This window comes from Lepidochelys kempii, chromosome 11, assembly GCF_965140265.1.
Source record: "Lepidochelys kempii isolate rLepKem1 chromosome 11, rLepKem1.hap2, whole genome shotgun sequence".
In the NCBI taxonomy this organism is placed as follows: domain Eukaryota; kingdom Metazoa; phylum Chordata; order Testudines; family Cheloniidae; genus Lepidochelys; species Lepidochelys kempii.
The window spans coordinates 79566029-79578563 of record NC_133266.1 but is presented as its reverse complement, the minus strand read 5'-3'; the positions used below and the strand labels follow the sequence as shown (position 1 = coordinate 79578563).

At 41.5% G+C, this 12535-nt stretch overlaps 1 protein-coding gene across 3 annotated transcripts in view; it reads left to right on the top strand.

The window, feature by feature from the left end:
- Positions 1-12535, top strand: part of POFUT2 (protein O-fucosyltransferase 2) — a 28733-nt gene that overhangs the window by 2508 nt on the left and 13690 nt on the right. For all 3 annotated transcript variants that reach the window (XM_073306991.1, XM_073306992.1, XM_073306993.1), the window contains exons 3-4: positions 3925-4069; positions 11414-11524. In XM_073306991.1, the coding sequence (XP_073163092.1) occupies positions 3925-4069; positions 11414-11524 (256 nt within the window). The remainder of the gene's footprint in view (positions 1-3924; positions 4070-11413; positions 11525-12535) is intronic.

Genomic DNA, 12535 nt, shown 5'->3' with positions numbered 1-12535 from the left:
GTTTTACCTCCATTGCTCGCAATTTTTTTTTTCTTTTGGTTGCGTCTTTCGAAGTGTCTTTCCCTACTGTTGCTATCTTTATACAGTTGAGAGAAAAAAGGTATGCTCTTTCTTGCTCAAAACAAGTCAACTCTATCCGTGTCGTGACACTCATAGGCATTGAGTCTTGTTTTGTGCTCACTCGGCTGCCTTTTCAGTAAAGCTACATAAAGTATAGCAGTAAATCATTGTAAGTAGATATGAAAATGCCCTATTAGATCTAGTCTTTGCCTTTGCAAGGGCAGAAGACAGTTGTCTGTCCCCTTTTGGATTCTAAATGTCTATATAATTAACAAACCCACCGCAAGTGCTGATGAATTACCTTTTGGCTGAGTTCAGTCTTACTGATGATCTACTCTCCATCAAGTTATGACAGTTTCAAGGAAGGTCAAATTTCAGGCCTTAACAAGATTGAGTGTCTTATTAAAATATTTGACTTAATTACTGTAAGTACGTGAAGAGACGTTGATGAACATATATAAGGTATGAAATAGGATCCTTAACCTCAGTGCACAAGCCTAACTAGTTCTAAATATTTTTTTAAAATGCTGTAGTAAAAGCAATTACAGACTTACTTTATCACATTGGTTTGAAAAAACAAGACCACTCTTCAATTGTAAAAGCCCAGAAGACATCTGAAAAATTAAACTTTCATGGTTTTACACTCCTAATTAAAACGTAGCCAAATTTCTCTCAAAGTAATAGCCCTTAGGACTTTAAACACGTGAAAATGGCAGGGTTGGCAATTTTCTTATATTTAAAGAGTGATCAGGACTCAGACTCTAGACTCTGGCATGAGAAGACAAGGGTTGTGGGGAGTGGGGTGGAGGAGGAGAGAGAAAAATATTAAAGGTAAAAGCAAAGGGATGGAAGAGGCCAACTCTGAAAATGTTCGTATTTTATAATAAAGCTGTAGGAAAAAGTAATCCTGTTTACCTGGTCACAGCTGTACTTACTCATAGTACAGTAACAGAGCCCATCCAGTGCCGGTGGAAGCTAAAGAAGAGATTCTTATTGACTTCAAGGAGAGTAGAACAAGGCCCCTTCTGAGAAAACTCCCCGAGCATGGCCAGCCTGCGCTCAGTTCTCACATGCTTGCTCTGAAGACCATCTCTCAGGTGAATGACATGCCAGTCTTCTGAGAGTCCCATTGTGCTTGTTTTTTTAAAAAAAAATTATGGATGCACAGAAGAGACTTTGGGGCCAGTTCATCCCTACAGTAAATCCATTTTTCTCTGTGGAGTTACAACAAAGATGAATTTGGCCCTCCATAGTCAAGGTTGTATGGAGACTGCCAGTGTAAGCTACATTTTCTACCCACACTCCTAAATTTTTGATGGGTACGGGCAATTTGTGTGAAAGCTTGTGTGGCTAAGGTAATTAGGAAGATGACTTTTTGCCTGAGAACTTGGAAACTGTAGGTTAAAGTTTCCTTCATTAAGTGGTATTTAGTGCCATCACCTGTGTATTAAAGTCTACAACAGTATCTCAGAATCTTTCAGCCACTTTCTCTCAGCAGAGGAGATATTTAAGTTTAATGTATGAATATAGGTCTATAACTGGGCTGTTGGCCCACACCTTGGGCATGTCTCCTCTTCTTTTAAGAAGAGCGAAAACAAGACAGGAAAAATACAAGGGGGATAAAAGGTAGAGAGCCCTGACCCTTCAAGGTTCAGTCGTCCCCTTTCTTGGCGGAAGCTCTGCTTGTTCCAAGGGGTAGCTCCCCATCTCATTGACAGCCTCAAATTCTTAAGTCATCTTTTGTCAGGAGGCACAGTTGTTGGTTCCACCGGCCAATTGCTTAAAAGGGTTACCACTGTCAGCTCCTTTCTCCAGGTCTGAAATCCCAGGCAGTCCCTACAGGCAGGGCTTAGTATCCTCCACTGGTACCTTCTGGTTACAAATTTGACACCACCCAAGCAATGTTCCCTCTAATATTTTATATCCATGTGCGGAATGAATTTTGTTAAGTGCACCAGTATGGAGGTGATGTGTGGCGGGGGTGGGGCCAAGGGATTTGGAGTGTGGGAGGGGGCTCAGGGCTGGGGCAGAGGGTTGGTGTGGGGTGGGGGGGTGAGGGGTTCAGGGTGCGGGGGGTGAGGGCTCTGGGGTGGGGCCGGGGATGAGGGATGTGACACATAGCCAGAAAGGGTTAAGCAGCTTGCAGGCTGATTGACCAAGAGTCAACCATTAGAGAGATGTGAGAACAATATGTATAATTAAGGCCATTCCTTGCTCGATAGGTTAGAACTTTGAAATGTATAGCAGATCACCTGAGAATGATGGAAAGCGGGCAATTGCCTTACGTTAATCTGTGTGGGTAATTACCGGCGATGTTTAGGAAATGGATCTACTTCAAAAGTCCCCATAAATTGCCTATTGTTCACTGAATGACTCCAGGCTGTTATGAGAAGGCCTGAAAACTGTATAAAAGATCCTTGGGTCCTGATCCTGTCATCTCAGATCTGCTTAAGCTTCATCGGTGAAGTTTGAGTTGCAAGATTGAGAATCCCAGTCCTAAACTGGAACACCCTGAGTATGATATTGGACATTGGACTATAACCTATGGACTAAATTCTAAAAAAACCTCTTTACAACTATAAAGCTCACCATCTCTGCTATGAATCTGAATTTCAAGAACTGTACTCGTGTCTGTATGTATACTAATCTTTTAACCAATACTCTCTCTTTTTTCTTTTTTAATAAATTGTAGTTTAGTTGTTAATAATTGGCTGTAAGCGTGTATTTGGGTAAAATCTGGAATATTCATTACCCTGGGAGGTAATGTGTCCGATCTTTTGGGGTTGGTAGAACTTTTTTATATGATGAATAAGATTTTCAGTAATCTGAAAAAAAGAAAAATAAGATTTTCACATTTGACTTCGGTGTCTGAGTGGAGGCCTGAGGCTGGGTTACTTTAAGAGAACTGTGTTGTTGGCTTCTGGGTAACCAGTGAGGTGGTATAGAAGCTGTTTTGTGCTGGCTTGGTAAATCTAAGAATTGGAATATCCACCAGCTTTGGGGATTGCCTGCCCCATTCTTTGCAGTTCACCCTAATTGAGTGACCTCAGTTGGTTCCCCTGGGACCCTGGTCACAAGGGGTTTGGGGTGCAGGCTGCCTCGGGGCTGCAGCGGGGAGAGAGGACTCCTCCCAGCCCTCTCTAGCTGCAGCAGCCATGGACAGGGGGGAGAGGCGCCTCTCCTTGCCTATGCGGCCGCACAGCTTAGAGGGAACTTAGCACCCGCCTTACATCTTGGGGGGTTTTGTTTTGTTTTTTCTTTCTCTCATTTTGATGACTTTTCTTTCATTGTGTCTCCTTCACTCTGATGAGGTGAGGCTCTTTTGGGCACCGCACCTTCCTACAGAAGCCAAGTATTTCCTAGAGTTGACATTTTTCCTCTTAGCCAAGTAAAGCCCCGTCATGTAGTCTCTTCTGAAAAATAAACTCAAACATTCTTAAAAAGCAGTTTTAACAGGAAAAGTTAGTTCAAAGGAAATGCACTGAATGACGAAAAAAGATTCATCAAGATAATGTGTAAAAGGAAAGGGGGACATTCAAAGGTGATACAAGGTGGGTTGTTTTTTTTTTGTTGTTGTTTTTTGATAAAATGTTTGGTTTACCCAGCATTCTGAATCTTGGGTTTTGTGTGTTAGATATATCCAAACCAAACACCTTTTGTTTGAGGTGGGTAATGAATAATCCCCAGACTCCTCTGGTTTCTATAGATCACCTTATCATTTTTTTGGTAAGTTGACTAGAACTGTATAGAATATGTTGGAAATTATGGCAGCTTCTTATCTAAAACAGGGCAAGCAATGCTGCTGTATACGTAAATCAAGTACTCTTACATGCTGATAGTTACTTCTCTTTGCTTCCTATTCAGAGTCAGGTGGACCCTTTATAGACCAGGTATATGTCCTACAAAGCTATGCAGAAGGATGGAAAGAAGGAACTTGGGAAGAGAAAATAGATGAGAGGCAATGCATTGATCAGCTCATGTACTCAAAAGACAAACATGAATACTACAGGTAATATTTTACAGGATATGTGACTCCTTCATTTTCCCATTTAGTTCAGTCAGTGAGACATTTGCCTTCCTTCCACATGCAGTCTGGTTTGTTTATTGAACTTGCTCATGAGTATTTGGGTGCTTGAGGCTGATTTTGCTACATTTTTAAAGCGCACTGAAGCTGTCGTGTTGGTTAGGGGAAGGGATGGTAGGAGGCAGCATAAAGTAGTACAATAGTGGAAGCAGGATGGAAATTTATATTTCCTACAGGTTTTGTAAGGACACCTAGGAAAATCAATACAGCAGTCTTCTTATTGCTGCCATATTAGTTGATTGTGGTTTTTCTTTCTTCTGCTTTTTGTGGGGAAAACACTTTGAACAGGTGAGGCTGACCCTGGAAAAGGCACTTTGGAAATATATTTTTCTAGCACAGTTCTTGATTGAAAGCAATGCATCATTGCTCTGGACATCCTCTAGTAGAATCTCAAGGGGTAAGGCCTGTGCTCTGTTGTTTTAATTCTGTTTTCGGGGGTTTTTTTGTACAAGCATTTGCATTCTGCAAAACCAGACATCCGTTCTGAGAACTAAAGAATATGGAAAACTTGAAAAATCACTGAGTGAGCTGCTCTTAAAGTTAGAAATAAGGATTTCTCAAAACAAAAAGTAGCCCTTAATCGAGGATTAATACAGACTAACTTTGAAAACGGTTCCAAATAAAATCTTATAGGCAGTGAGATGAACGTCTGAATTTCTACACGATCACTATAAAATTTTGTTTGCACTTTGAGATTAAACTACTTGGTTCTTTACTAATGGAAGAATAATGGCTTTATAGCAGCCTCTGGCTATTCAGCTATCCTAAATTGTCCCAGGCGTGTTCTGTCACTTATACTAGGAAAGAAGACTGTTCATTTTGTTTGATATGTGGGCTTCCCCATGGTTACCTAGGCCTTTGTTCACTCAATACTGGTTTGCTGCGCGGTGCTCAGCATGGCCCTACACCATCTAACCCATTTGTAAATCCTGATCATTCAGAAACCATTACCAGCTCCTCCGTGCTCAAGGGGATCAACAATCCTGTAGTAACTACAAACTAAAGGTTTATTAATATTAAAAAAGAGAGTTATTAAGAGGTTAAAATGAATCATTTACATTACTGTTGATTTCAGAGTTTGTAGACCAGGATAATAGCAGTGATGTTAAATCTGCTAGCTTGCAATAAGTCTCTTTGGATCATCACAAATATTGGGGTCCTCAGTCCATTGTTCAAAGCTCTTCTTTTGCTGGAAATCATGGTCTAGAGATGTGGAGCAGGAAAGAGGCAAGAAGGTGATGTCAGCCTGGGGGGATATAACCTTGAGACTATGTGCATGGAAAGTTACTGTCTCAAACATGGAGACAGCAAACACATGTTCTTCGTGCCCTGCTGAGTCGCTGGGCCTCCATTGTCCGTATGCTCTCTGAGGCCTCCTCTGCAGCGGCCCGTTGGAAGAGCTGATTCTCCTTAAATGGCCCATCACCTATGGCTGTAAATCTGTCTTGTGGCTGTTACCCCGGAACAGAACATGTTTGAGATACAAACACACAGCAACGATTCATAACTTCATATACAATGATAATACACGCATATAAACAGAGTAACAATACTTAGCAGACTATAACATTTCCATTGATACCTTAAAAATCTTTGTATCATACTTTGTACAAGATCTATTTCAATTGTAGAACAGTGATAACATCAGTGGTATAAATGGTCACCTTTCTTTTTATACAGTGTCACACAAAGGCCTTATAACTGAGTTTAGTGTAACCATGATAGCAATGCAGCTCTGAGCTCGTATCTCACCTAGTGTTGGGTACCATTATATTTCTAGCACTTCTTTTATCAATTGATGCAAACATTCTGAGACACCAGTCAGTTTTTAAAGACTTGGAATATATTTTATATCAATGGTATTTCAGTTTTGAACCATGCCCACAGGGTATTGTGTCTGCTGGCTATTTGGACTCCAAAAGAGAAGTTACCTTTACTTATGATTAGGGCTTACAAGCGATTAAAAATATTAATTGCAATTAAAAAAATTAATCACAATTAATTGTGCTGTTAAACAACAATAGAATAACATTTAAATAAATATTTTTGGATGTCTACATTTTCAAGTATATTAATTTCCATTAAAACACAGAATACAAAGTGCACAGTGCTCACTTTATATTTATTTATGGTTACAAATATTTGCACTGTAAAAAACAAAAGAAATAGTATTTTTTAATTCTCCTAATACAAGTACTGTAGTGCAATCTCTTTATCATGAAAGTTGAACTTACAAATGTAGAATTATGTACAGAAAAAAACTGCATTCAAAAATAAAACTATTTAAAACTTTAGCGCCTACATGTCCACTCAGTCCTACTTCATCCTATCACTCAGACAAATAAGTTGGTTACAATTTTGCAGGAGATAATGCTTGCCTGTTTCTTGTTTACCGTGTCACCTGAAAGTGAGATCAGGCATTTGCATGGTACTGTTGTAGCTGGTGTCGCAAGATATTATGTGCCAGATGCGCTGAAGATTCATATGTCCCTTCAGAAAGAAAAGGAGGACTTGTGGCACCTTAGAGACTAACAAATTTATTTGAGCATAAGCTTTCCTGAGCTACAGCTCACTTCATCTGATGCGAAATAAATTTGTTAGTCTCTAAGGTGCCACTAGTACTCCTTTTCTTTTTGCGGATACAGACTAACACGGCTGCTACTCTGAAATATGTCCCTTCAGGTTTCAACTACCATTCCAGAGGACATACGTCCATGCTGATGACTTGTTCCACTCAACAGCGATCCAAGGCAGAGCAGACATGTTCTTTTTTATCATCTGAGTCAGATGCCAAGAGCAGGGGGTTGATTTTATTTTTCGGTGGTTCAGGTTTTGTAATTTGCACATCAGAGTGGTGCTCTTTTAAGACTTTTGAAAGCATGCTCGACACCTTGTCCCTCAGATTTTTAAACCTTGAGTTGAGTGCTGTAGCTATTTTTAGAAATCTCACATTGGTACCTTCTTTGCGTTTTGTCAAATCTGCTGTGACAGTGTTTTTAAAATGAACGTGCTAGGTCATCATCCAAGACTGCTATAACATGAAATACATGGCAGAACGCAAGTAAAACAGAACAGGAGATGTACAATTGTCTCCCAAGGAGTTCAGTCACAAATTTAATTAATACATTTTTTTTTCATGAGCTTCATCAGCATGGAAGCATGTCCTCTGGAATGGTGGCCGAAGCATGAAGGGGCATATGCATCTTTAGCATATCTGGCACATAAATACCATGCAATGCTGGCTACAAAAGTGCCATGCGAATGCCTATTCTCACTTTCTGGTGCCGTAAATAAGAAGCAGGCAGCAGTATCTCCCACAAATGTAAACAAACCTGTTTGTTTTAGCGATTGGCTGAACAAGAAGTAGGATTGAGTAGACTTCTGGGCTCTAAAGTTTTATAGTGTTTTGTTTTTGAGTACAGTTATGTAACAAAAAATTTACATTTGTAAGTTGCACTTTCACGACAAAGATTGCACTAAAGTACTTGTATGAGGTGAATTAAAAATACTTTCTTTTATCATTTTTACAGTGCAAATATTTATAGTCAAAAATAATATAAAATGAACACTGGACACGTATTTTGTGTTGTAATAGAAATCAATGTATTTGAAAATGTAGAAAAACATAAAATATGTCATTTCAATTGATATTTTATTGTTTAACAGTGTGATTAAGTGTGATTACTTTTTTTGAGTTAATCGCGTGAGTTAACTGCAAATAATTGACAGCTCTACTATGATATAGGCTACTGACATGCATTACCACTATTTGTCATATTTTCAGTATGAGCTATTTATCCCTCTGGCTTATATCAAGCGAATATTGTGACATCTGTATATGACAAACAGTACTTTCGATTACAAACACCAAGCAAGACGGGATCTCTACGTTTCTGTCAAATTCTGTAAAAAGTTCTAGTTTTGCAATTCCTGGATTGTTTTCCTGTCCTATAGTCCAGATATCATTAATTGAGGCTCTGTTTTTATTGTTAAACCTGATTTCTACTTATAACAAGTAAAATCCTGGAAGGTTCTCATTGTCCTGAAGCGTCACTATGACACCACTTGTCATCAGCCTAGATGCTCCTGGAGAAGTTAAGATTCAGGAGTTAAGAGAGAACACCGTATCCCCTTTGGGAGTCTAGTCGCGGGGAAAGGTAGCTGTGTACTTACTAATAAAGGACCTTGCAGATAAAAGGCGATCTAGGTTGTCAGGAGGAAAGCCTCTCCATTTCCCCAGAAAACACAGGAAGTCTACTAGGACAGATCTGAAATCAAGCCCTTTACTGCACACTCGTTTTCTTGTGTATACTCTGCCTGTTATGTGAGTAGCGGTTATCCAGCCCTGCGGCCTAGCGATAAGCATCTGAGTCTGTTTTCCTTTGGTTCTGTGTGATATATAATAATCTGCAAGTGTCTCTTCCAGTGGCAGCAGAGGTGCCTTGGGTGGTTTGTGTGGGGGTGCTAGGGCTGTGACCTGAACTGGGTGCTTCCCCAACTCCTTGTTACAAAACTAGATTGAAACCTGAAAAAAATTAGTTATGGAAACTTCCACCTGTTAGCTCTCTTGGTGGCTTTTTGAGATGCTGAGTCACTGGTCATTAGGAAGAGCTCCGCTCTGTACTGACTGTCAGCCGACTCGCAAACAAAAGGCCTTGTGCCAGTCATTGAGCATCCTCTGCCACTGCCATAGTCACAGAAGAACCGCTGCACGTGACTATTGTTTAGAAATCCGTCTAGACTGTTAGCAGAGGAACGGGATGGAATGCAACTGAGTTCAGTCCAAAGCAGAATGTGAAGAGTTACAAAGTGATCTCACAGGCAGATGAAATTCAGTGCTGATAAATGCAAAGCAATACACATTGGAAAACATAATCCCAACTCTACATACAAAATGATGGTGTCTAAATTAGCTGTTACCACTCAAGAAAGAGATCTTCCATATTTGAAGAGAAGGTTAAAGGACTAGAGACCCAAGTATCAACCCTGCATTGCATCAGAGAAAATGAAGATTTTTCTGGATAGAAGTCAGTGCTTGGCACTGCAGGTACAGCATGCTGAAGAATCCAAGGGCAGTGCAGAACGGGGAAGAAAATAGGCAGTATGTGACCTCTAGAAGAAGAAAGGGGAGAACCCATGTACCCCCAATGCAGATTGAGGTAAGAAACTGTTTTCAGGCTCTCTGTACAGGTACTATGTTGGAGAATGGTTTGGAAGAGTCATCTGAGGGAAAGGATCTGAGGGAGACCCCATCGACCGGAAGGCATGGGCTGCATTGTCCTAAGGATGGGGGTTCCACGACCACTACTCCCAAGAGGAGGAGACGGGTGGTGGTGGTCAGGGACACACTCCTAAGGGAGACAGAGTCATCCATCTGCCGTCCAGACCGGGAAACTCGAAAAGTGTGCTACTTGCCTGGAGCTAGAATTCAGGATGTGACTGAGTGTCTGCTGAGACTGATCAAGCCCCCGCAACACTACCCCTTCCTACTTCTCCAAATGGGCACCAGTGATACTGCCAAGAATGACCTTGAGCAGGTCACCACACAATACCTGGCTCTGGGAAGAAGGATAAAGGAGTTTGAGGCACAAGTCATGTTCTTGTCCATCCTCTCTGTTGAAGGAAAAGGCCGAGGTAGGGACCATCGAATTGTGGTATCGGAGAGAGTGCTTCGACCGTGGGATGTTGTTCCAGGAGGAAAGATTGCTAGGAAGAGATGGAATCCACCTAACAAAGAGAGGGAAGAGCATCTTCACAGGCAGGCTTGCTAACCTAGTGAGGAGGGCTTTAGACTAGGTTCGCGGGGTATGGCGACCTAAGCCCAGAGGTAAGTGGGGAAGTGGGAACACCCTGACATCTGCTGGGAGAGCAATACAACAGTGCACAGACAATCCAGGAAGTTTTTGGAGAGTGTTGAGGACAACTTCCTGGTGCAAGTGCTGGAGGAACCAACTAGGGACCATGCTCCTTTTGACCTGCTGCTCACAAACAGGGAAGAATTGGTAAGGGAAGTAGAAGCGGCTGGCAACCTGAGCAGCAGTGACCATGAGATGGTCGAGTTCAGGATCCTGACAGAAGGAAGGAAGGAGAGCAGCAGAATACGGACCCTGGACTTCAGAAAAGCAGAACTGATGGGCGGGATCTCCTGGGAGGCTAATATGAAGGGGAAAGGAGTCCAGGCGAGCTGGCTGTATTTTAAAGAAGCCTTATTGAGGGTGCAGGAACAAACCATCCCGAGGTGCAGAAAGAATAGCAAATATGGCAGGCGACCAAGCTTGGCTTAACAGAGAAATCTTCGAGGGTTGTGGGGACTATAGCCACCCCAACATTTGCTTCAGTCCCCCTGTAGCAGCCACCACTTTCTGGCTGTCCACCTCTGAAGGCAGAGCGGAGAGAGCAGCAGCTGCTGGCCGGGCTTCCAGCTCTGAAGGTGGCAGTTCCAGGAACAGTATAGGGGTACGGCCAGGCAGGGGACCGGGGGGCCTGAGAACGGTGCCTGGCCTGTGTCTCTGCCAGCACACGAGAACCATGAAATTAATAGGCAGCAGGTTTAAAACAAACAAAATTAATTACTTCTTCACACAACGCACAGTCAACCCATGGAATGTGTCGCCAGAGGATGTTGTGAAGGGCAAAACTATAACTGGGCTCAAAAAAGAGTTAGATAAGTTCATGGAGAATAGGTCCATCATTGGCTATTAGCCAAAATGGTCAGGGGTGCAACCCCATGCTCTGCGTGCCCGTAAGCCTCTGACTGCTGGATGCTAGGACTGAACAACAGGGAATAGATCACTATAATTTCTGTGGTCTGTTCATTCCCTTTGAAGCATCTGACACTGGCCACTGATGGAAGAGATGGACCACTTGTCTGACCCAGTATGGCTGTTCTTAGGTTCTAATGACTTTGAGATACTTTTGTTTAGTTGGCTGGAGAAATTACCAGCTTACTTTCATATAAAACCTGGTAACTTTAGCTCTACAAATAGTTACTTTTGATCAGGGAAAAAGTTGTTCCATTTTTTCACTTGATTTTTTTTAACCCCAATAATAAAAAAATATACTCTGAAAATCAAGAGAGCTAAATCCATCGTGATTGCATACAGTGATATCAAAAAGATATTTTCTTTTTTAAGGAGTATGTGTACATTTTTGTTGAGACCAAGGACTATTTTTTCTCTAGGATGTGCTGCTAACTAATCTTACTATGCACAGCAAATTCATCTTAAAATGGTGATCTATTAATTGGAGACTTTTTTTACTATCTTACAGGGGATGGTTCTGGGGTTATGAGGAAACACGGGGCCTAAATGTCTCTTGTCTATCTGTCCAAGGATCAGCATCTATCATAGCTCCTGTTCTTTTGAAAAACACTTCAGCACGGTGAGTTGCCTCTATTATTTTTTGTGTGTGTTCAAAAACCTATCTTCACAGCTAGGAGAAAGGTGGCAAAAGCTTCCGGCATGTTACACCATGATGGTATCTCCTCACTGGAGAAGTATAGTTCATTAGAAGTGTTATAAAATGTCTGGCATCAGACAGGAGGATGAGGTAGAGACGAGGCTTTCTTCAGACAATTAACAGAAGTTTCCAGATCACAGGCCCTGGTTCTCATGGAGGACTTCAATCACCCTGACATCTGTTGTAATATCACAACAAAAAACTTCAAATCCAGACTCCAGCGAGAAACTGTTGAATTGGAATTCATTTGCAAATTGGATACAATTAACTTAGCCACTCCCAGTCTCTATTCAAGCCTAAGTCAGTATGCAAGGTAACCTATTTCCCCTTGTTTTTTCCTACCCCCACCCCCTCCTCAGACGTTCTTGTTAAACCCTGGATTTGTGCTGGAAATGGCCCACCTTGATTATCATACGCATTGTAAGGAGAGTGATCACTTTAGATAAGCTATTACCAGCAGGAGAGTGGGGTGGGAGGAGGTATTTTTTCATGCTTTGTGTGTATATAAAAAGATCTTCTACACTTTCCACAGTATGCATCCGATGAAGTGAGCTGTAGCTCGCGAAAGCTTATGCTTAAATACATTGGTTAGTCTCTAAGGTGCCACAAGTCCTCCTTTTCTTTTTGCGAATACAGACTAACATGGCTGTTACTCTGAAACCTTTTATTTATAGGCCTTTCTGGAGCCACCATCATCCAGTATTTGAGTACTTAGTAAATAATGAATTTATCCCTGTAGCAACCCTAGGAGTTAAGAAATGTAACTATCGCCATTTTTACTGACCAACAGTTGAGCAGTGAGTGAGATCAACATTTTCACAAATGAATGCTAATTTTCAGATGCCTGACTTCAGTTGCTTTGGGCCTGATTTTCAGAGGTGTAGCACGCCTGCTGTTCCTGTCCATATCAGTTGGAACTGCAGAGGTGTCCAG